Source organism: Chiloscyllium plagiosum, unplaced genomic scaffold (assembly GCF_037043375.1).
Source record: "Chiloscyllium plagiosum isolate Xiang-an unplaced genomic scaffold, Cpla_swu_hap1 HiC_scaffold_11, whole genome shotgun sequence".
Lineage (NCBI taxonomy): Eukaryota > Metazoa > Chordata > Chondrichthyes > Orectolobiformes > Hemiscylliidae > Chiloscyllium > Chiloscyllium plagiosum.
In genome coordinates, this window is record NW_028270149.1 from 24,994,103 (window position 1) to 25,019,635 (window position 25,533).

Below are 25,533 nucleotides of genomic sequence, written 5' to 3' on the forward strand. Positions count from 1 at the left end.
CTGTTCCAGTGTGCTATGGAAAACAGAACTCCCACTCAAACCTCCAGATTCTTCTTGAAAATTACACAGTTAGTTAAAATGGAGGAACAGCAAAGGCGATGGGAATGGTTTTGTGGAAACGAACACTGGGACCTACTCGATAGTCGAGGTGTTGTACTTTGTGTATGAGTCCAGGCAGACTGAACATTTCAGTGTATGATGCACTTAAAATTCCAACCCTGCCTGAACATTTACTAACTAATGTTGGACCTGTGGAGGAATGGACAGAATGTCCCATGCATCCTCCTTGTGTTTGTTGAAAGAACTAGCCTCCATGCAAAGTCCTTTAGTTTAATTTAGAATTCATCTTATGGGCAAAAACAACCTAAATTGCAGGAGGGAGTGCCTAGTGCTGTATAGTTTTAATAATCATGTAACTGTAAGCAGTGGGAACCCAGAATATGGTCTGGGAACTTCCCTGGTGGGGCTTACTAGGTGAATCACATGAGCCACTCCCCAAAACTCTATTTCCAGAAGACTTATGTTTCCTTTGAGGCTGTTTCACCTTTTACATGGGATTATAATGTATACTATTATAAACAATGTGTGGTTAGACTGTTTCAAGTCATTTTAGATTGAGCTGAGATTATTGACCAAATTAGTCCATGGAAAAAGGTGTTTGTCTTGCATGAATATGATCATGCTTTTTGGAAAATCTTTATAGCTCGACAGATGCATTTTCTGAAGTTTGCATTAAATTGAAAATCAGTCAGTCTGTTTACATCCAATTCAGCACTATGGAGAGAAATGGGAAATTCATATTAATATTAATTTAGATCTCTACAAGTTCCTTCCGCTCAAGCATTAAAGAAATTGCTTGACTAAAGTATTGTCAAAGTTATGTATTTCCAGGTCAAGTAATGGCATATTAAATTTAAGCTGCAGCTTTGATAGTGGGAGTTTAATACTAATACACCTAACTTCTGGTCTTTTTACTCCATGCAGGAATTCTCTATGATCACTTTCATAACTATCGAATGGCCTTTTACTTAGCTGGAATTCCGCCGATTATTGGGGGATCAGTCTTGTTCTTTATCCCTATAATCCACAACCGAATTCGCAAGAGGCAAGAGAAAGAAGAGCCCGGCACTGACAGGATGTTGTTAGCTTCTGAAAACGTATTCAACGGGGACATGCTTCCCAGCAACTCAAATGCAGAAGTGTCTGCATAGACAATGTCGCCATGCTGTTCTCTCCTACATTCCAGTATGGATCCTTACCAGCACAAACAGTGATAGAGGCCTACAGCACAGAAACAGACCCCTTGGTCCAACCACTCCATGCTCACCGTAATCTCAAACGAAACTACTCCCACCTGCTTGTGCTTGGCTCACGTCCTCCAAACACTTCTTATTCATGTACTTATCCAAATGTCTTTTAAATGTCCCTGTCTACCTATACCTGCATCTACCACTTCCTCTGAAAGTTCATTCCGTACACAATTTACACTGTCTGTGTAAAAAAAAAAGTTCCTCATATCTTTTTAAAATCTTATTCCTCTCACCTTAGCCTTGAAATCCTCCATCCTAGGGAAAAAAACTTTCTATTCACCTTATCTATACATATGATTTTATATACCTCTCAACCTCTTATGCTCCATTTTAAAAAAAGTCCCAATCTATCCAGCCTCTCCTTATAACTCAAATCCTTCATTCCCAGAGACATTCTGGTAAACCGTTTCTGAACCTTTTCCAGTTTAATAGTATCCTTCCTAAAGCAGGGTGACCAGAATTGGAAACAGTACTCTAGAAGAGCCTCACCACCTCACCGTAATATTCCATCTCCTATACTCAAAGGTATGAGCAATGAAGGCAAGTGTGTTAAATGCCTTCTTAACCACCCTGTCTACATGTGATACAAACTTCAAAGAATTATGTACCTGAACCCTTAGGTCTCTCTGTTCTATAATACTGCTCAGGGCCTTAACTTTTAATTGTATAAGTATGGCCTGTGTTTGTTTTACCAAAATTCATTTATTTGTATTTATTCAAATTAAACTCCATTTGCCACTCCTCAGTCCATTGACCCAGTTGATCAAGAGCCCTTTGCAACCTTGTCCACCATTCCACCAATCTTGGTGTCATCCACAAACTTACTAACTATGCCTTCTGTATTCTCTTGTAAATCATTTGTATACATGACAAACAAACGTGAACCTCGCACAAATCCCTCTGGAACACCGCCGTTAACAGGTCTCCAATCTGTAAAACAACATTCCACCACCAATCTCTCTCCTGCCATCAAGCCAGTTTTGTGTCCAGTGGCAAGATCTCCCTCAATTCTATGTGATCTGACTTTACTAATTAATCTACCATGTGGAACCCTTTCAAAGGCTTTACTAAATTCCAAGTAAACAACATCTACCACTCTGCCCTCATCAATCTTCTTAGTTACTTCCTCAAAAACCTCATTTGAATGCTTTAAAACAACTTTTTTGCACATGTGTAACATTAGAATGAGTTCTTAGAATAAGATAATGTGCTAGATTTTGAAGTAACTCCACATAGTCTGGATTCCCATCACCAAGTCACCCTTTATTTACACACACACACTCTCTCTCATCCAGCCTCCTCTGAGCCAGCTCTCTGAATGAATAGAACCTCTTACACCCCTGTTTATTTTTTTTAATTTTATTTTTCCCCCACACTACCGCTTAATTATTTATTTTTGGCTTATTTTTTTCCCAGCACCCAAATCTCCTGGGTTTATTTCCTCCCACACTACCGCCTAACTGCAGTAGTGCTTATTTTTTCCCCAGCAACCATGTTGTGTGTGTGCATGTGTGAGACACAGTGAGAGACGCAAGATGTACACATCTTTATTCAATTTCCACCACCAGGAAGATAGGAAAACACCCGAGTGGCTAGTGACAAGCAGTGCCCTTCACACCAAAGGGCAATGCTGTGTGATCAAACAGTGAAGGGGAGGGCAGGGACTAAATCAAAATAGAGTTAGAGGGGGAAATAATGCACTCCTTGAACAGGGTGTTGGTGGAGACCACGTGCTCCTTTTCCAGAGACAACTCTTTTTTTAATTTTTTTTTTATTTAACCCACAACTCCTGTTTATATGTCAGTCAGGGCTTCCTGACTGGACATAAGTAATAGTCCCAATCAGGCAACTCATATTTTATGAGGTCTATGTGGCTGACCTCATTACAGTCAGTACAGGTTTGTGCCTGGATCTTAAAGTGCCATATCAAATTTTGTTATAGACCAGTTGCTCTGATTGCATTTCAACACAATAATTTCAACTAGGCAAGTACATGATAATCTGTGTAGAATTTACAGAGCTACAATCACCTAGTTCCTTTTAATGTCATTGGTGCATAATCATAAAAAAAATTCAGTCCTTTTCTCTTTAGCAGAAGCTTTTAAGATTAACAAGTGCTCACGATTGTACACAAGGAAAAGCTGAATGAAAATAAAAATAGTCTTACCTTAATTGTGAATTGGTGATATCCCTTCCCAACTTTTAGGATTAAGACCGGCAACAGTGCAAAATTATTAAAAATAGTAAAATTTGATCATTGAAGATTCTTAGTCAAATGCTTATTGTTCTGCCTACTTTGTGGTGATCAATTCCTAAGGGATAGCATTCAGAGGACTGGGCACATGGATGAAGCATTACTGCTTCCATTTGATTGCATCATATTGACCAATAATGCCAATTGATCCAGGCAACTACTGTTATGACTCCTCCAGTGTGTGGAACATAAGAATAAATAAAAGATCTAACTAGCATACACTTCTTCCACATACCAAAGCTTCACATCTCCCCCAAACAACAGATTGTGAGCTAGCAAATGGCTATGGGTAATAATGTATTCCTTAGCCATTGTAACTTCTACATGAAACAAAAGAAGCTATTCAAATTGTTGTAGATTTTAACAGTCTCCTCCCCCTTCCCTATACGGAGTGTGTACCTAATTATGTATTTGAAAATCTTTATTTTGTAATTGAAATGCTTGTGTCAGTATTTTGTTTCAAAGCACTTATTTTCATCTTATATAATATTCATATAACATACCAACAAACAGGCTTGGAATTCTTGGAGATGGAAGTTATGCTATGTTTGGATGAAAGCTCTGTTTAGACAGCATCTGTTGTACTGTATTCAGTTCTCGACACCAAAACTGCAGTGGAAAGATGCACTGACATTGGAGGACATGCAGTGTAGAATGATGCTAGCTTAAAATGTTAGACCAGATAGACTAAAAACATAGATTGGGCTGGTGTGTATTTCATTATCGAATTTAAAGGCACGATCTAATTGAAGTTGTAAAGCACATTCAAGGATTTAGGTGGCTATCGTATGTCTGCTGAACCAACCATGACCAGCTCATCATTAGAGCCAATTATGGACACCAACCCTGTTTTCCAGCATATGGGATCACCAACTGGACTTGATTCTCCACTCGGAATAACATGCCATCATCAAATTGGGCAGTACCTAATGCTGACTTCAATATTAACCCTTTCAGAACTATTATTTTGTACTATATGGAGATCCGTCCTTACCTCTGGTAGTGGCACCAAGAGAGAAGGCACATAAGCTTCCCATTGGAGACTGGCCATTCAGACGTGATGCAAGAAACACCTCTGCATACAATGGCCAGTAGGAATCTGGGACTCTCGCTTCACAAAGCTGAGATTGATAGGTATTCTTGTTTGGCATGAGCATTAAGTTTTCAGGAACCAAGGCAGGTAAATGAAATCAGAATACATGTCAGGCATGATCTAATTTAAAAACTGAATACACTGTCTCTCTGTGTTACAATGGACACATTCCACATACTGCACCATACAAAGTATCTGTAATTTTACTATATGGGAGAAAGTGATTTTTAATCTTGATGTTTGAACCTGTAATCAAGGAAGGATTTACAATGAAGCAATTGCACTTTCAAGTCTAGCTGTATTGATGATGACATTACCTTTTCAAGTCAGATTTTAATGAATACTTGCAAACAGGAGCACCTTGATTTATCATTTCCATGGTAAATTAATCTGATTGTTACATGATATGCAGTGCATCAACAGGAATGTACTGATTGAACCCAGATATGAATTGCAATTAAGTGGAGCTACTTTCTAATTTTGAATTATTAGAACTCTGTGATCCTTTCTGCATTCAAAACAAACACATAATTAAGTTTCCTGTGCAAAATAGAGATTGGTAGCAATTCTCAGTCAGTTTTATCGCCTTTTTCACATAATGTTATTTGTTTCCATGCCTTAAATCTACTCAGTGTCTTTCTGCAAACAGACTGTATTTAAATAAAGAAGGATGCCTATCAATGACAAAATTCAACTACTTCAAATCTTAAAATTGGAGAAAATAATGCTGTTTTTTAAATTCCTTTTGTCTTTCATAGCGACTGGCAGATAACTCTGATGAAAAGTAGTTTTTGCAAAGAAAGTAATTTGTGCTGTTTTATTGATAGGTTTTCCTCTGGTAGATGAAGATGAGTGGAAATTGATTGGATTTATATTTCAGACTTTAAGGTGACGTTCAAAGTGTACCTAATCATCTCATACTTACCACCATAATGTTACAGCACTTTCCAGACCCTGGTAGCCAATCAAACTGACTTTAGTTTTTTTATCTTTCCATACACTATGAAAAAAAAGTGTTTGGGAATATTAGGTACAGGTACTAGCACCACTGTGGCATAAAAGACATCACGAGATCCTTCTTGTGCCCTCTATAATTTCTGCAAGGATCCTAATAGCTGACATTGTTGACGAGAGGCAGGGTAGTAAGTGGAGGCAGCCACTTCCCTCTCCACTCCAAGGTGAAATCACAACCGCAGCACACTGCTTTATAGAGAGAACAGGACTGTCTTGTCTTTATATAACAAGTAGCAAGAACAACAGTAAGAATAGATAGTAAAAGGAGTTGCAAAAATTATTTTAATTTTGGAAATTATGTATATTTATTTGGTTGCATATTGTGAAACTACAGGTCTTAGACAGAACCAAGATGATTGCTTAATTTTGTCAATGATACACAGAGACTGCACTCTCGTTAATATCTGGAGATAGATTTTACAAATCTAATTTGCATTAGGCATCTGTCCTCCACTCACTGTCTTTTGCAGTCAAAATAATCCTGCTGTATTCAGTAAGCTCTATTAGCTTCCACTTCAGGCTTGAGCTTGAAAATTGTGAGTCAACCATGGTTTAGCTGGTAGCATCTTCCCCTGTGAAACCCAAGATTCTGTGTCCAAGTCCCATATTCAGCGCTTGGGTTCAACACTCAAGACTGACACTCCAGTGCTGTACTGAGGAAGCATGGAACCATTGGAGATGTCATCTTTTCAAATGAGACGTTCGAACAGCGGCCTGATCATTTGCATGTCTGAATGTGAAAGATCACATTACACAAGATGGACCAAGAGCAAGGCAGAGTAGTTACCCTGGTGACCTAGCCAATATTTATCCCTAAACCAACATTACATGAAACAGATTATCTGGTCAACAGCACATTGCTGTTTGTAAGAGATTGGCTGAGTGCAGGTTGGCCGCAGGACGAAGAGCTTACGCTCGAAACATTTACTCTCCTGCTCCTTGGATGCTGCCTGACCGGCTGTGCTTTTCCGGCACCACACTTTTGGTACTGCTGTTTTATGCACTTCAAAAACAAGTGCTGAATTGGCTGTGAAGAAATTTGAGATGTACAGTGGGGTGTGAAAAGTCCTTTTTTTTCCTCTTTCCACCTCTAACTCATTGCCTGAAATTAATTGAATTTATTCTATCCCTCCCACTCTCCAATCTCACTTTCCTCTACTAGAAGTAATTTACCTGCAGTTTGTGGAAACAATAAGGTTTTTTTGCCAGTTGTATTTGTGCAAATATGTTGAGGCTGTTGAAATTTTTGTTGTACTTTGGGTTTTTGACTTAGAGCTCCTAAATGTTACCTCCATTGAAGGACCTTCAGCACAAACTCAAATTGCAGTTTAGGGTTTGGTACCATTTTGTAATCTATCCAAACCAGCAGTCTAGTGGCACAGGTGACAATGACAGCATCTGTTGTTTTTAACTGAGCAATAGTATTTTTTATGATTTTGCTTCCATCTTCCCAATGCTAATTTAGGATGCAATGTATTGGAGGCAGGTGAGAGGAAGATTACTAAGCTGATACCCAGACTGAGTGGGTGATCTTAGGAGGATAGTTTGGACAGTCTGAGTTTGTTTACACTGGAGTTTAGAACAGTGAGGGGTCACTTGATTGAAGTACATAAGATCCTTAATGATCTTGACAAAGTGGACATGGAGATGATGCTTTACCTTGTAGTTTAGTGTGGAATGGGGGTGGAGGAACACTCAAACTTAGGGACTGGAGATGGGGGTTGTGCGACTTTGGAACTCTTCTTCAGAAGGCAGAGGTGGAATCACTGAATTTTTTTTATGACAGAGGTCCATAGATTCTGGTCAGGCAGACGGAATCAAGGGTCAGAAGGAGGAGATGGGAATGTGGCATTCAAAACACAACCAGATCAGCCATGAGCTTGATCTTAATGAGTAGTGCAGCAGCTCAAAGGGCCCAACTGCCTACTTCTGCTCTTACTCTGTATGTTTTTGATATGTTTAATAACATTTCAAAAAGACATTGTCTTGTGTAAATCAACAACCATTCAATAATCTTTCAAAATAATACATAAGTTTTGTAATTGGTTAGATTCAAAGTATCATTTTCCAATTAGTTCCATCTTATAGTTGACAATTCCAGCTGGACAATGGTGTAGAAAACCTGAGGAGGATGCAGGAAGAGCGAGCTTTATTCAGGTGAACTCACAAAGGCATTCACATAATATTTAATAAGGGAATCTTCCTCACTCTCTGTCCAGTAGCTTTGTGTCAGCTTCTTTTTCCCTCCTTTGGGTATGTTTGGCTTGCAAGGACTCATTTCTTCCTTTTCCCCTGTTTGAGATATTTCACTCCTCCATTTCCTTTGATTCCTACATTCATCTTGACTTAAAAGCACAGATACCAGTTGCTCGAGGACTTGACAGATCCCTCTCACTTACCACAATAAAACATTGTTAATTTTCACCTATGCCTCATCAGAGCTGAAATGAGACAGAGGAAGCTCACTGAGCAGACAGTTCTAACTTAATATATGAAAGCTTCCTCAAAGTGTTTGTTATATATTGTAGCTAACTTTTCCGCAAAACAAATTATAGTATTTACACCTTCCAAAACTTAAAATGGTTCTAGACTATCACTGCACAGGGTAAACTATAAACATTAAACCATAACTTTATGATTTTATCAACATTTTTTGGATAGTTTACAATTATTTTAATTCAGATTTTATTAAAACCCTAATTTAACATAAAGACAGTGTTGTGTAAATCAACAACCATTCAATAACTTTTAAAAATAATATCGGTGTTTGTAATTAGTTCAATTCAAGATATCATTTTCCAGTTAGTTCCACCTTTTAGCTGACAAGCAATAAAACTATTTTTCCAAATCTATTCTGTTATAGCTCTGTCAAAAATAGGCCAACTGTAGCAAAAAAAGGTAAATGTCAATTATTTATACACCTCCTGCTATTCTCATTAGAAATGAACATGAATACTTTTAATGTTTATCAAAACAATCTGATGTTAAAAAGTTCATTTGTGTCGCTTTTTCATGTTGAAAATTGTTCACCAATAGTATTACACATAAGTGAGAGGTGAATGACATATCAAATCAATGTAAGGATGATTTTAGATAAAATACAAAATAAACTTTGAAAAGCTTGAAATGAAATTGTTTTATTCCACAGCTTCAAGTAACTGCTAAGCGGGCATTGACATTTGATAATGACAAACATTTAAAACGGCTACTTTGAATACACACGTCCATTGGTTAATTGCTTGGTAGTACAATAGCTAAACTTGGTAAAATGAGACATGTAGCCAAAACTTTTCATTTTGTACTTTCAGCACTGGTATTGCAAGAAACAAAACTTTGAAAGGGAATTCTGGATTAGTGGTGCTGGAAGAGCACAGCTGTTCAGGCAGCATCCAAGGAGCAGTAAGATCGACGTTTCATCAGGAATAAAGGCAAAGAGCCTGAAGCGTGGAGAGATAAGCTAGAGGAGGGTGGGGGTGGGGAGAAAGTAGCATAGAGTACAATAGGTCAGTGGGGAAGGGATGGTGATAGGCCGGGGGCGGGGGGAGGGTGGAGTAGATAGGTGGAAAAGAAGATAGGCAGGCAGGACAGTTTATGGGGACAGTGCTGAGCTGGAAGTTTGGAACTAGGGTGAGGTGGGGGAAGAGGAAATGAGGAAACTGTTGAAGTCCACATTGATGCCCTGGGGTTGAAGTGTTCCGAGGCGGAAGATGAGATGTTCTTCCTCCAGGCGTCGGGTGGTAAGGGAGCAGAGGTGAAGGAGGCCCAGGACCTCCATGTCCTCGGCAGAGTGGGAGGAGGAGTTGAAATGTTGGGCCACAGGGCGGTGTGGTTGATTGGTGCGGGTGTCCCGGAGATGTTCCCTAAAGCGCTCTGCTAGGAGGTGTCCAGTCTCCCCAATGTAGAGGAGACCGCATCGGGAGCAACGGATACAATAAATGATATTAGTGGATGTGCAGGTAAAACTTTGATAGATGTGGAAGGTTTCTTTAGGGCCTTGGATGGAGGTGAGGTGTGGGCGCAGGTTTTGCAGTTCCTGCGGTGGCAGGGGAAGGTGCCAGGATGGGAGGGTGGGTTGCAGGGGAGGCATGGACCTGACCAGGTAGTCACGGAGGGAACGGTCTTTGCGGAAGGCGGAAAGGGGTGGGGAGGGAAATATACCTCTGGTGGTAGGGTCTTTTTGGAGGTGGCAGAAATGTCAGCGGATGATTTGGTTTATGCGAAGATTGGTAGAGTGGAAGGTGAGCACCAGGGGCGTTCTGTCCTTGTTACGGTTGGAGGGGTGGGGTCTGAGGGTGCAGGTGCAGGATGTGGACGAGATGCGTGAAGGGAATGTCAATTTATGCAGCATGAGAACAGGGTGCCAATTAGTTGGATCATAGTTGGCATGGACATGCAGCAGGTTCTGTTAATTGTCAATCTTCCCCTGAAAAACATGTATACCATTTTGGATCTGTTGGGTGGGGGGGGGGTATGCAGTGGGGCCCAGGTCCTGACACAGAGCCTGTCCCTGTTGCACAGAAGGGAAGGAGAGAAAGGAGGAGAGTGTTAGTCACTGGGGACTCAATAGTTAGATGCTCATATAGTAGGTTTGTTGGGAACGAACGAGACTCACGGTTGGGGTGTTGCCTCCCAGGTGGCAGGGTCTGTGATGTCTCGGATTGTATCTTTGGTGTCCTGAAGGAAGAGGGTGACCAGCCCCAAGTCGTGGTCCATGTAGGTACCAATGACAAAGGTAGAAAGAAGGATAGGGATGTAAGGCAGGATGGAGGCTGAGAGCTGGAACAAACAGTTGTTATCTCTGGTTTGTTACTTGTGCCATGTGATAGCGAGGCAAGGAATAGGGAGAGATATCAGCTGAACACGTGGCTGCAAGGATGGTGCAGGAGGGAGGGTTCAGGTACTTTGATAATTGGGGCTCATTCTGGAGAAGGTGGGACCTGTACAAACAAGATGGTCTTCACATGAACCAGAGGGGTACTAATCTCCTGGGTGGGAAATTTTCTGGTGTTATTCGTGTGGATTTAAACTTTAGCAGGAGGATGGGAATCGGAGGTGTAGTTGCAGTGCACAGGAGGATGAGAGTAGAAAGGACAGGGACAGGAATGTGCTGGCAGACAGCAAGCTAGTTTGAAGTGCATCTACTTCAAAGCCAGTAGTATCCGAAATAAGGTAGGTGAGCTTGCAGCATGGATAGGTACCTGGGACTTCGATGTTGTGGCCATTTCGGAGACATGGGTGGATAGAGCAGGATGAGGAATGGATATTGCAGGTTCCAGGATTTAGATCTTTCATTAAGAACAGGCAAGGTGGTAAAAGAGGGGGAGGTGTGGCCTTGTTAGTCTAGGATAATATAACAGTGGCTGAAAGAACTTTTGTCAAGGACTTGTCTACTGAGGTAGTGTGGGCTGAGATTATAGAGAGGAGAGGAGAGGTCACACTGCTTGGAGTTCTTTTTATAGACCTCCGCAGAGTTCCAGGGAGGTGGAAAAGAGGATTGGCAAAATTATTCTGTATAGGAGTGAAAGGAACAGGATGGTCATTATGGGGGACTTTAACTTCCCCAACATTGACTGGAAATGCTATAACTCTAGTACATCGGATGGATCAGTTTTTGTCCAATGTGTACAGGAGGGTTTCCTGACACAGCATGTCAAAGGTCCAACAAGAGGGGAGGCCACACTGGATCTGGTGCTTGATGAGATTCCCTATAGTGTGGAAACAGGCTCTTCGGCCCAACCAGTCCACACTGACCCTCCGAAGAGTAACCCACCCAGACCCATTTCCTTCCCTCTGACTAATTGACCTAACACTATGGGGCAATTTAGCATGGCCAATTCACCTGACTTGCACATCTTTGGACTGTGGGAGGAAACCCACGTAGACACAGGGAGAATGTGCAAACTCCACACAGGCAGTCACCCGAGGCTGGAATCGAACCTGGGACTCTGGTGCTGTGAGGCAGCAGTGCTAGCCACTGTGCTTGGTAATGAAACATGGAACATTACAGCGCAGTACAGGCTCTTCAGCCCTCGATGTTGTGCCGACCTGTCATACCAATCTGAAGCCCATCTAACCTACAGTATTAAATGTACATCCATATGCTTGTCCAATGATGACTTAAATGTACGTAAAGTTTGCGAATCTACTACCATTGCAGGCAAAGCATTCCATACCCTTACTACTCTGAGTAAAGAAACACCTCGGACATCTGTCCTATATCTATCACCCCTCAATTTAAAGTTATGCCCCCTTGTGCTCGCCGTCACCATATTTGGAAAAAGGCTCTCTCTGTTCACCCTATCTAACCCTCTGATTATCTTATATGTCTCTATTAAGTCGCCTCTCAACCTCCTTCTCTCTAACAAAAACAGCCTCAAGACCCTCAGCCTTTCCTCGTAAGACCTTCCCTCAATACCAAGCAACATCCTAGTAAATCTCCTCTGCACCCTTTCCAAAGCTTCCACATCCTTCTTATAATGCGGTGACCAGAACTGTACACAATACTCCAAGTGCGGCCGCACCAGAGTTTTGTACAGCTGTAGCATAACCTCATGGTTCCAGAACTCGATCCCTCTATTAATAAAAGCTAAAACACTGTATGCCTTCTTAACAACCCTGTCAACCTGGGTGGCAACTTTCAAGGATCTGTGCACCTGGACACCGAGACCTCTCTGCTCATCAACACTACCAAGAATCTTACCATTAACCCAGTACTTTGCATTCCGGTTACTCCGACCAAAGTGAATCAACCTCACACTTGCCCACATTAAACTCCATTTGCCACCTCTCAGCCCAGCTCTGCAGCTTATCTATGTCTCTCTGTAACATACAACATCCTTCGTCATTATCCACAACTCCACCAACCTTAGTGTTGTCTGCAAAATTTACTAACCCACCCTTCTACGCAATCATCCAGATCGTTTATAAAAATGACGAACAGCAGTGGACCCAACACCGACCCTTGCGGTACACCACAAGTAACTGGACTCCAGGATGAACATTTCCTATCAACCACCACCCTCTGTCTTCTTTCAGCAAGCCAATTACTGATCCAAACTGCTATATCTCCCACAATCCCATTCTTCCACATTTTGTACAATAGCCTACTGTGGGGAACCTTATCGAACGCCTTGCTGAAATCCATATACACCACATCAACCAGTTTACTCTCATCTACCTGTTTGGTCACCTTCTCAAAGAATTCAATAAGGTTTGTGAGGCACGACCAACCCTTCGCAAAACCGTGCTGACTATCCCTAATCAAATTATTATTTTCTAGATGATTATAAATCCTATCGCTTATAACTATTTCCAACACTTTACCAACAACTGAAGTAAGGCTCACTGGTCTATAATTACCTGGGTTGTCTCTACTCCCCCTTCTTGAATAGGGGAACCACATTTGCTATCCTCCAGTCTTCTGGCACTATTCCTGCAAACAATGATGATTGAAAGATCAATGCCAAAGGCTCGGCAATCTCCTCCCTGGCTTCCCAAAGGATCCTAGGATATATCCCATCTGGCCCAGGGGACTTATCTATTTTCATACTCTGCAGGATTTCTAATATCTCTTCCTTGTGAACCTCAATCACACCCAGTCTAGTAGCCTGTATCTCAGTATTCTCCTCGAAAACATTGTCGTTTTCTGAAGTGAATACTGTCGAAAAATATTCATTAAGTGCTTCCCCTATCTCCTCTGACTCCACACAGCTTCCCACTACTATCCTTGATTGGCCCTCCTCTTACTCTCATCATTCTTTTATTCCAGTTTTAAGTAAACACTTTGGAGACAGTGACCATAATTCAGTTACGCTTAGTTTAGCAGTGGACAGGGATATGTACATGCCACAGGTCAAAAGTTATCGATGGGGCAAGGGCAATTATGGTGTGATTAGGCAAGAATTAAGATGCATAAAATGGGGTAGCAAAATGCAGGAGATGCAGACAATGGAAATGTGGGTTGGTTTAAGGAACAGATATTGGGTGCCCTTGATAGGTATGTCCCTGTCAGGCAGGGTGGAAGTGATAAGGTAAGGGAACCGTGGTTTACTACAGAAATTGTATCTCTTGTTAAGCGGAAGGAGGTGGCTTATGGAGTTACAGATCAGCTGGGAAGGATTTAAAGAGAGAGTTAAGAAGAGCAAAGAGAGGACACGAGCAGTCTTTAGCAAATAGAATAAAAGAGAACCCTAAAGCTTTCCATTGGTATGTGAGGAATAAAAGGATGACTAGGGTAGGAATGGGGCAGTCAAAGACAGAAGTGGGAATTGGGTGTAGACACTGTGGAGATCGGAGAGGTGCTAAACGAACATTTCAGGAAAAGGAGAATATTGTAGAGGAGAAGAATGAGAGAGGAGACTAGAAAGGATCGAGGTTTGTTACAAAGAGGTGTTATCAATTCTAGAAGGAGTGAAAGTAGACAAGTCCCCTGGGCTGGATGGGATTTATCTGAGGATTCTCTGGGAAGCTAGGGAGTAGATAGCAGAACTTTTGGCTTTGATATTTGAGTCATCATTATCTACAGGTTTAGTACCAGACGACTGGAGGATTGCAAATGTTGTGCCCTTGTTTAAGAAGGGCAGTAGAGATGACCCAGGTAATTATAGACCAGTGAGCCTTACTTCTGTTGTAGGAAAGGATTATAAGAGTTAGGATTTATAATCATCCAGCAAGTCACAATTTGATTTCAGATAGTCAACATGGTTTCATCAAGGGCAGGTCGTGTCTCACAAATGTCATTGAGCTTTTGAAAAGGTGGCCAAGCATGTAGATGAGGGTAGGGCAGTTGACATGGCATACATGGACTTCAGTAAAGCCTTAGATAAGGTTCCACATGGTAGGCTGTTGGAGAAATTGCAGAGTCATGGAATTGAGGGTGATTTAACAGTTTGGATTAGAAACTGGCTTTCAGAAAGAAGGCAGCGAGTGGTGGTTGACGGAAAATATTCAGCCTGAAGTCCAGTTACTAGTGGTGTGCCACGAGAATCTGCTGTTTGTCATTTTTATAAGTGACTTAGATGCAGGCATAGGTGGGTGGATTAGTAAATTTGCTGATGATACTAAAGTCGGTGGAGTAGTGGAAGAATGTTACAGGTTGCAGGGGTACTTGGATAAACTGCAGAATTGGGCTGAGGGGTGGCAAATGGAGTTCAATGTAGCTAAATGTGAGGTGATGCACTTTGGCAAGAATAACAGGAAGGCAGAGTACTGGGTCAATGGAGGATTGTTGGTAGTGCGGATATGCAGAGCGATCTTGCAGTCCATGTACATAGATCGCTGAAAGTTGCCACCCCGGTTGATAGTGCTGTTAAGAAGGCATACGGTGCGTTAGGTTTTATTGGTAGAGGGATTGAGTTCCGGAGCTGCAATATCATGCTGCAACTATACAAAACGCTAGTGCGGCCGCACTTGGAATATTGTATGCAGTTCTGGTCGCCATAGTTTGGAAGGATGTGGAAGCATTGGAAAAGGTGCAGAGGACGTTTACCAGGATGCTGCCTGGTCTGGAGGGAAGGTCATATAAGGAAAGGCTGAGAGACTTAGGCTTCTTCTTTCCAATGAGAACAGACCCAAGAGGGGATTTGATAGAGACATACAAGATGATCAGAGGATTAGATAGGGTAGACAGTGAAAGTCTTTTCCCTAGGATGATGACATCAGCTTGTACAAGGGGACATAACTACAAGTTGAAGGGTGATAGATTTTAGACAGATGTCAGAGGCAGGTTCTTTACTCAGAGAGTGGTAAGGGCATGGAATGCCCTGCCTGCCAATGTAGTTAACTCAGCCACATTAGGAAGATTTAAACAATCCTTGGATAAGCATATGGATGATGATGGGATAGTGGAGGGGGACGAGCTGAAAATAGTCCTAATACCATAGCTGGTCACTGAGTGAGTAGATTGGTCTTTTAAGCTAATGCCCACTGTGCTCTGCCCATACTTTGGAGCACTTGTGCCATTTCCAGATCATTTCTTCATTACTGCCCAACAAAGCATGAGAGGATAAATAGAATTTCACTGATTGAAAGATGATTTGTGCTTTATTCTGTATCTGTTACAGGCTCCAAGTTAAAGGAATGTAAATCAATAAATTAAATGTTTTAACTTGGCTACACTGATGCTCACTTCAAGGGCAAAACTTTTTTTTGTCAAATGTAATCTTTTGCTTTTTAAGGGTTTGGATATTTTATCTAGTTAACTATCTAAAATGATTGTGGATAGAGGTCCTATCCCTATACTTTACAATAAAAAAGTTTTGTTAAATAATGTTCATGAACTGCCCTGGATTTTTGACTACACAAAGGGAACCATTATAATGTAAGCTGTCATTATCAACATTGTCAGCCATTTTAATTACTTGCATTTACCTGCAATAAAACTAACTTGTTATTTCGGAGGCCATCAGCGGAATTGGTGCCACTTATTTTGAATGTTGGCTTTACTTAAGCTGTGTGACTTGATGTTTAAGATAATGATTCTGAAGGAATTAATGTTCTTGTCACAGTCAATTCCACCATCTGCAAAAAGAGACAGTGATGTATATTCTAGATTTGGGAGGCAGCAAATGTATCTGTAACAGGACCATAAAAAAGGTCCTCGTACTTCTGCTCAACTAAACATAGTTGCACTTACTGCCATCATGCAATAATTCTTCCTGTTATCCAAGAACAGTGCCTCTTTTTATGTATTCTCTGTTGGTTTATTTTCTACCTTAATCATTAGACAAACCCATGATAAAGCAAAGACAAAGATGGATTGGTGGCAGCAAATTGCCTCAAATAATGACCACCCAGTACCACATACTGGCATTAATGGCAATTCCACAAGGTGTTATTCCCAGTTATCATTTGGAAAATAAGTGACTGCAATGGTTAGGATCTGACCCACACCATGAGAATAAATCCAGAAGACCTAGTAGAAAATAATAACTCAAACAAGTGAGCTTAATAGTCTACGAACATTACCATTTTAAGAGTACACAGCTTAGTCAGCAGTTGAATTGAATTAGGCAGAAGTGAGGACTGCAGATGCTAGAAACCAGAGTTTAGATCAGAGTGGTGCTGGAAAAACACAGCAGGCCAGGCAGCATCCGAGGAACAGGAAAATCGACGTTTCGGGGAAGAGAGAAAAATGGTTGGGGGGTGCACGCTGGGGAGAAGGTAGCAAAGGGTAAAATAGGTGAATGGGGGTGGGGATGGAGGCGAGGGTGGAGTGGATAGATGGGAAGGGAGATTGGCAGGTATCCCCACCTCCATTCACCCATTGTACTCTTTGCTACCTTCCCCCACCCTCCTCTCTGACCTATCACCTCCATCCTGACCCCCCATTCACCTATTGTACTCTTTGCTACCTTCTCCCCAGCCGCCACCCCCCCCCCCATTTATCTCTCCACCCTGGAGGCTTCCTGCCTCTATTCCCGATGAAAAGCTTTTGCCTGAAACTTCGATTTTCCTGCTCTTCGGATGCTGCCTGACCTGCTGTGCTTTTCCAGCACCACACTGATCCAAATTGAATTGAATTACCTACAGTGAAATTGCAGCAATAAGCTCAAAACTCCAAAGACAAACCTTCACCAAAAAAGCTAAGACATACATGAAAAAGTGTAGGGTCTAGGGTTAGAGCAAAAAGTTAGCCACACTTAGGAAAACATAAAGGCTTTAGTGAAGGACCAGCAAGGAGGACACTGGCATAAAGTTAGATATCCCTCGTGGAAAAGCAGAAACATTTCTGAAAACAGCATAAAGATTAGAATGAGAAGGCAACAAAGTGGAGGGGGAAAAAAGTGTTTTCATCTCTCACAATAAGCATTATTGCCATCCAAATTCAGTTCCACAGACACACCTGCAAGAGACCAGCAAATAAACTTATACTGGGGCTACAGAGTCAGGAAAATAAGCCTCAAACTTCATTTAAAAATTGACTCAGTTAAAGTTAGAGAAATCTAGTGAAAGAGTCTGGAAGAAAAAAAAAGTCAGGAAAAACTAATGATTTAAGAAAAGATCTGGGACTCAGTCATGCAACTTCTGTGGGAAAATTTATAAAGGGCACAGCCAGATAAGTTTAAAATCATTCTGTGTGTTATGGACTGTGAAAAGCACAGAAAATGTTTGTTTTGTCTGGAAAGAAATGGGGAAACTCCACTTTGGTTGCAGAAGGTGGGTAAAGCCTTAAAAAGTCAGTTTTGACCATGAAGAAGGTGGGAAAAATATACTGTAATGAAAAGGACCAGATTTTACAAAGCTTGGAAGCAGTAAATCGCTACCAAACAGGTAGTTAATAGAACTTTAAACTTTAATGAATTTATTCCAGTATTACAGCGTTTAAAAGACTGCCAGACAAATAAACTACTGAAACATTGCTGTGGTACAAAGAGTGCCAAATAGTAAAAGTATATGCTATTCTAAATCAGGCTTCCCTCAAAGCTCACTTTCAGCCAGCTCTGGATTTGAAATGAACATTTCATTATTACTGTGGTACCCAACCAAAGTCAAATGGGGAAACCTAATGTGGGGGGGCCAGATGTTTAAGCCCCTTCTGAAGAAAAATGCAGATTATTACATAGTCTTGTTAAACTATTGGTTGACCTCACTCCAAGTGTGGTTTGTAGAATCACTGATGGGGAGAGACTCAATGCCCCATTCTATCAAAGATGTCAACTCCACAGTTCAATCCAATGAACTACAAAAGATAAAAGTTTGATTTGGAGCAGTAGGCTACTTATTATATAGAAGACACCATGCATGACAGTTGTGCCATGGGCAATGGGTACAAATAAGGGCCTTCAACAGGAATAATTTGGTCAGACAATGATCCATATATCGATTGCTCATTTTCCATAAAGCTGAAGGGAGTTGTATGGAACTATTGCTATCCTGCAATAAAGCTAGTTACCCAAGTACTCTAAAGTGCTCTCTCCTCTACATGTCATCATCAGATGAGCCCAAGGAAGCATCACTGACCATGAACTACCTTAACAACTGTTACCATTACAGACTGGGAGGTCTGTAATACCGTAAGGTGCCAACTGTGGCCAGCTGAGAAAACACCATATGACCGGAAAATAGACATTACAATGAACTTTCTTTGCCACATGGAGACAAGGTGACCTGGGATATTACACAATCAGGTAATGTTTCAAAAGTTGAAGAGAATTTCAAGAGTACCTGACTCTCTGGAATAGGCATGGCTTGGTGGAATGTTTTTCCGAGTTTCATTAATGCTCAAATCCTAAACTTCAATGGGATTCTCCCACTTTACTGTCATAACCAGAAACTTTGATGGAGCAACAGTCCAACCTTTAGCTGTCAATATATTCCCAGGAGGGACTTGTGCCAAGAATATAGCAACTCAGTTGAGCCTATACATGAGTGTCATTTGACAAGAAGTAATTTGAGATTTGTAGGGCTGTAGGGATTCCAACTGTAACATGATCTTAGAATTAAAATCTATGATCACCACAGTCCATTGAAGGAATTCACTCAATACTTCAAATACTGTTTGTTATTATGCTCATGATTGTACATAGATGTTGTATAGAACTAAAATCTAAATCATCCGCCTTTGCCCATGCAACAAGGAATGCACAAACCACGGCAAGTATGGGAGACTGTAATGACGAAGATGTATGCAACAGCAGTTGGTAAAAACCAACACATTGCTTGAAAAAGAAAACCAGTTTTTGATCCACAGCAGCAGAATACCAGCTGCACTGTAACAAGCAACCTTCTGAGGCATCTCCTACACGGCATTCTTTCAAATGTTTCACTGAGAATTAAACATCCTCTGCACCTGTTTTCATGTGTGCAGCCGCTAGGAGATACATTTGCAATGCTGGAGTCTTGACCATGGGACCACATGGAATTCTGTCTCCAAGAAACTAAAATTATGCTAATAAAAGAGTAATCTTTCAGCTATTTGATTCTGAAGTTTGTGTCTTTGAAACTGAATGCACCATTAGTATTGTCAGGACTCCATCTTGTGGCACAACCTTGCGTAACTGGAACCAAATCAAATTGTTGGAAAAGCTCAGCAGGTCTGGCAGTATCTCTGGAAAGAACTCAGTTAACATTTATAGTCCAGTAACCCTTCCTCAGAAAAGAAGAGAGATTCAAAGGACCCAAGACATTAACACGGATTTCTCTTCAGAAATGTTACCAGAACTGCTGAGCTTTTCCATCAATTTTTGTTTTCGTTTCTGATTTCCGACATCCGCAATTCTTTTGGTTTTTATCTTGTTTAACAGGAACAGTACAATGGTTGCTATTTACAGATTGTAGCTGCTTTCCTAGCCAGGAGGTCTTTTATTTATTTTTGTTTTACGTGTCTGAGGAACGCTCTGTGGCTTGGAACCAGCAAGCATATATTCAACTGTGACCATGGCAACAACAGCATCATATCAGCAGCAACAATACAAGTAGCATTAAGATGAAGTACAAGGCACTGCACACACAAAAAAAAATTAACACCAGTTAGCTTGGTAATTACTGAATGTCACACCCTGTCAGTGCTGGATTCACATTCACATTGCATGTTATTTGTAAAGCACAGGCATGCAAACGGCTACCAGTCACAGTAACGTCCATTTCGAGAGGATTTGAAGCATTATAACTAACCCCTTCTCCCACTGCTCCTTAACTATTAGCTCTTCTATGACCAGTCTTGGACCGAAGGGTCTGTTTCGGTGCTGTACATCGCTATGACTATGACTCAGTCATCAGGAACACTGTGCCTGCGTCTGCGCTGTCCAGTCCTGTTAGCATGATTTGTGCTTCTATGAGACACCTCATTATGCTCCAGTGAATATAGTTCCAATCTCAGCTATCATTCCACCCATCCCTACCCCCCTCCCCCCCCCCCCCCGCAAAGGCTCATTCCTGATGAAGGGCTTTTGCCTGAAACGTCAATTTTCCTGCTCCTCGGATGCTGCCTGAGCTGTTGTGCTTTTCCAGCACCACATTCTCGACACTGAATATAGTCCTAAGCATGCAGTCTTTCCATGTCAGTTCTGCCATCCTAGGAATCAACCTGATAACATTCCATGTCTATGTTGTCAGCACCATTTAGTTACCCTCAATCACCTAATGAGGTACATCCCAAGCTTCTGAACAAAGCAAATCATTTAAGTGGAAATAATTTACAGAATTAAAAAAAAACAAATTTACAAAAGCAATATATAATGAGCAAGTCAGGGCAACATGTGAATCATCTTATGCAGCAATCGCAGTTTCTTTCTAGTGACCATCAGGGTAGGATACAATGCATATCCAAATTGAGTTAATTGTTTGGTGTTACTTTTAAATGATACAAAACAATTTCCCCATCTTTGGAAGAAAAGCTCAATTTTTTAAAATCACAAACAACACTTAAGGATAATTTATAATGAGAAAAATTAAGTCATGATCTTTCCTCAAAGGGCCATTAAAATCTTGCTCCTGAGGTCTCAAGATCAAGCAGTGGTGCTTGCTAAATTTTAAAAACCTCATCAATATTTCACTCATGCACGAGCATGTTACTGATTCACAATAAACCTTCGCCCGCCATGTTTGAAGGTTCTGTTCAACAACTGATTTCATCAGACGAACACTTCTGCTAATCAACCTGCTCAGACATACAATCACTCAAGTCTGGGTCAGATAAGCTCTTAAGTATTCTGGCCTATCATTACACCACAAGAGCCTCAAGTCTGGCACATGGACACTGCTCTAACTTAGTTCTATTGGGCTGGAAAGTAAAACACTAGCATGGTTTATAGTGAGAGGTATAGATAAATAGTAGCTGTCTTTTCCCCAGGATGAGGCTTTTAAAACTAGGGGGGCACTTTTTTAAGGTGAGATGAGATAGACTTAAAATAGACCAGTGAGGCAATTTTTTTTTTTACAGAGGGTGGTTCACATGTTATTATGAACATCCTTAGAAAGTGGTGGTAGCAAATGCAATTACAACATTTAAGACATTTGGATAGGTACATGAATAGGTACTTTCACCCTCACCTTCATCTGCCTATCGCATTCTCAGCTACCACCTCCTCTCAGCCCCCTTGGCCCACAAGCCTCATTCATGATGCAGGACTTATGCCCAAAACATCGATTTGCCTACTCCTTGGATGCTGCCTGATCGGCTGTGCTTTTCCAGTACCACAGTCTTCGACTCTGATCTCCACCATCTGCAGTCTGCGCTTTCACCTGGGTACATGAATTGCAAAAGTTTGGAGGGAGGTGGGCCAGCAGCAGGCAGGTGGGACTAGTTTAGTTTAGGATTATGTTCAGCATGGATTGGTTGGTACGAAGGGTGTTGCAAAACTCTGTGTTACTCCTTCCCAGTGTTGATTTCCCAAAATCTTGGGGGAGAAACATTTCAGTTAAACATGCGGTTTCAAGAGCGTGTCCTTTATACTTCAGTCTCCAAGGATGGAATACACAACTTTTAAAAGCTTATTTGCATTCCAGATTATACAGCATCCTGTAAGAAGTCTTTTTTGCCTGTGGATCAATTAACGAATGTGAACTGTTTTGGACACTGCAAACAGATTTTGAAAACAAGAGTCAGTTTCACTTTTAAAAAAGTTTGCAGTTTTACGAGAGTATTCCTAGTGTGCAAAACAGACCACTGACCTGTGTGACTGCAATGCCAAATGATATTCTGTACATCTGAAAAAAATAGCTTGAGTTTATTTACATGCTAAGAGGCTTCTTTTACTGTATGTAGTAATCCGTAATTTTTTTTGTAATTAAAACAGTCAACATTCGTGATGAAATATTTAAGAACGAAATACTGAAAATAAAAGAAATCTCAAATCACACTGGAAGCAATTAGTTCAAAGAACAGATTTCAAATACAATGCTGAGATCAAGTCTGATCTGTCAGCTTAGACAATGCGTAGACTCGGAATGCAAGTTTTACGAGTGCAATCAAGAGGCAAGTACAAATCCACAGCAAATGAAGTTAAAATAAAGGGATGAATCGTGAAGCATGACTAATTACGAAAGAGGACCTAGTAAATGAGGCGAGAGCGTAAGGAAACAGACAGCCTAGAGAGATCACAACACCATCATCCAAATGATAGCAGTGGACCTTGGCCTGTGTGTGTATTATATTTACTTAAATCTGAGTACTAGCACAACATATGAACAAGTATATAAACTCCATATAGATAATGTACATTTCTGAACATAGCACCTTAATGCAAAAGTTTTTAAATTTTAAAAAATACAAATTTTAAAATAAATTAACCTAAAAGTTTATAAGCAGTACATGAGCATATTAGGAAGTCTTAGTCCACAAGAACAGATCTATATCTGCTACATTACAATCATACATTTCTGTGCATACCCTAGCAATATTTTCTGTGCATATTTTTAATGGACGTTTGTGTACACTTATAATAGATACTGCTGTAAACATCCCACATGCCATGGTACCTTCCCAATGGAGATATTGCGCATATATTTACAATGACAGCTGTTATAAATGCAGAGATAAATTTAAAATGTAAAATATCCATATCTGTCACTTTAAAACAAAATTTCTGTAAATGTTATGTCACTATTCCCCTTTATCAATGATCTCAATGATTTGCAGACTCTGACTGTATAACATTTCACAAGACCTTTTCCTAACTTCATTGCCATATTCTAATTTAAAATGAGCATTCATTTTAGAACAGTTGGATCATGTGTGCTGCCATTTTCTAGTTAAGATTACATTGATCATTATGTTATAGTGGGTCACTACATAAGCATTCCAGCCAAGCTTCTTTGGGAAATAGCATTGCAAACTTACTAAATGCCATTTTCTATTTAATATCTTTGTTCTCCCAACTGTGCAAAACCAATGTTTTTTTGTCTGAGATACTTCTAATTTTTAAAATGTGAGGTGCTTCCTTCCACCAACATATTCATCGTTCAATAAGTTATACTACAATTTTCCAGTATATTACCATTAACAGCTTTTGCTTTGAAGTATCAAAGACCTTTAATCACATGGACAACGCTGCTACAGCTAAACTGACAAAATATACCGACTAACAACTTTGAATGAATTACGGTGGTTCAGAGCAAAATCGGGATTAGAGATTAGTACCTCACATTACTTCTCACTGGACAAGAGGAAAATACATTATGGGATACACTTTGATAAAAAAAAATCACTAAACGTGCCGTTCAAGATAGGCTAGTCTGCACAAAAGACAACTTGCCCTTTTCATCCCAATTGAATTTTATAACTTCTAAAGACAAAAGACATTTTTAAAAATCACATTTAATTAAATTCAAATCTTCTCAGACTGAAGAATTTAAGATGTTCCTAATTCAATCTCATTTATATATGCAGACAATTTAAAAAAAATGCAATTTTATTAAAATGGGGAAAAACTTTGTCTTTTCCTTGCCATTAACCTAATTTGTCTTTTTTATATTTTATTTCTCTCAATAATTCACTCTCTCCAAGTGATTTTTGTTCGCTCAATATTTAAATTCCACTGTTTCAGAAGATATTCTTTGTTATTGATATTTCGCTGCTTTTCACGGTGGCATGATTAACTTTTCCAGCAAGTTACAGCACAAATCAAGTAGAAATGGTAATACTCCTGGGCTCTAATCCAGACAGTAACTTTCTCAATGTCAACGCCAAAACTAAAGAAAGATGCACAATGTATCCATTCATTCTTTCTCCTGCTCTGTAATCCTAATTCAAGTGCAGATGTTCAAGTAAAATACTTCCTACACAGACAGGGAATTTGAATAAACGCAACTATTTAGCACCTTTCATAAATTACACTAACCTGTAGAGTTAAACCACATTAAGCGAAAGAATTGCACCATTTTTCTGAATACTTGAATCAACGTTGGCACTGCTGAATGTGCAAAGCTATGATCCAAAGCTCTTTTTTTACTGAAGATAATGAAAACTTTATTGGCATATACAGTCTGAATGTGTTCATTAAAAGGAATACTTGATATTTTTTATTGTTGAGTTTCAGACTATCCAGAATCACGTACAAGCAAATTTCACCACCTAGTGTAGTAAATTTGAGCTTTACTGAGTGATGTACGAAGTTAACCACCACCAAATGGATTTTCCTCTAACACTGGATTTCTACACAACGTAATTTACAATATTAGTTTAATATCAGGCAGGATTACAAGGCAACTTCACCAAAATGGATGCAGCATAATGTCTACTAACTTCATGCAAGACATGATTAATTAATCTATTACAAAGGAGGTAGGAACAAATTTGAGGCAACAATTAGCACAAAAATGCTCCATCATACATTCACACCTATATCTTTCATTCCCCCTCAGTTGCTCTAATTTTATAATACGTAGCCATCTTTATTTTAAAAGAAAATATTACCTGGAATAATTAAAAAACTTAAAGGCACATTTGAAATTGTTTAGAATTTGAAATTATTGCTTTGAACTGTAATTTGCAAAAACACCAATGAATAGATTCTGGAATTGTTTACACAGTTCAAATTGCATCTTTGAATGAGAACCTCCACATCCATTGCATAAAGGCGGCAGGTGCATGGGAACAGTACCACGTGCAAGTTTGCCTCCAAGTCTCACACCATTCAGATATGGAACTATTTCAAGTGTCAACATTTTGAAACTTACATCTTAAAGCACCGTAGGTGTAGCTACACGTGATGGACTATAGCAGCTCAAGAAGGCAGATCACTTCATTCTTTCATCATCAAATGAATACCAACTTGCCACTAATGATTAAAAACACTGAAGAAACCCTGTAAATCGCCTTTATTTCCAACTGTTCTACTAAATTGTGGTTAATTGTCACAATAGCTGCCTTCTAACAACTAGGCATGTAACAGGCAGAGGATGACATTCGCACTTCAGTTAAA

At 40.2% G+C, this 25,533-nt stretch overlaps 1 protein-coding gene across 1 annotated transcript in view; it reads left to right on the top strand.

The window, feature by feature from the left end:
* slc16a2 (solute carrier family 16 member 2) overlaps positions 1–8,790 on the top strand; it is a 95,015-nt gene extending 86,225 nt beyond the window's left edge. Inside the window, exon 6 of the mRNA XM_043705006.2 lies at positions 985–8,790. Coding sequence (XP_043560941.2) covers positions 985–1,211 — 227 coding nt within the window. The 3' untranslated portion in view covers positions 1,212–8,790. The remainder of the gene's footprint in view (positions 1–984) is intronic.
* Positions 8,791–25,533: the final 16,743 nt, after the last annotated feature.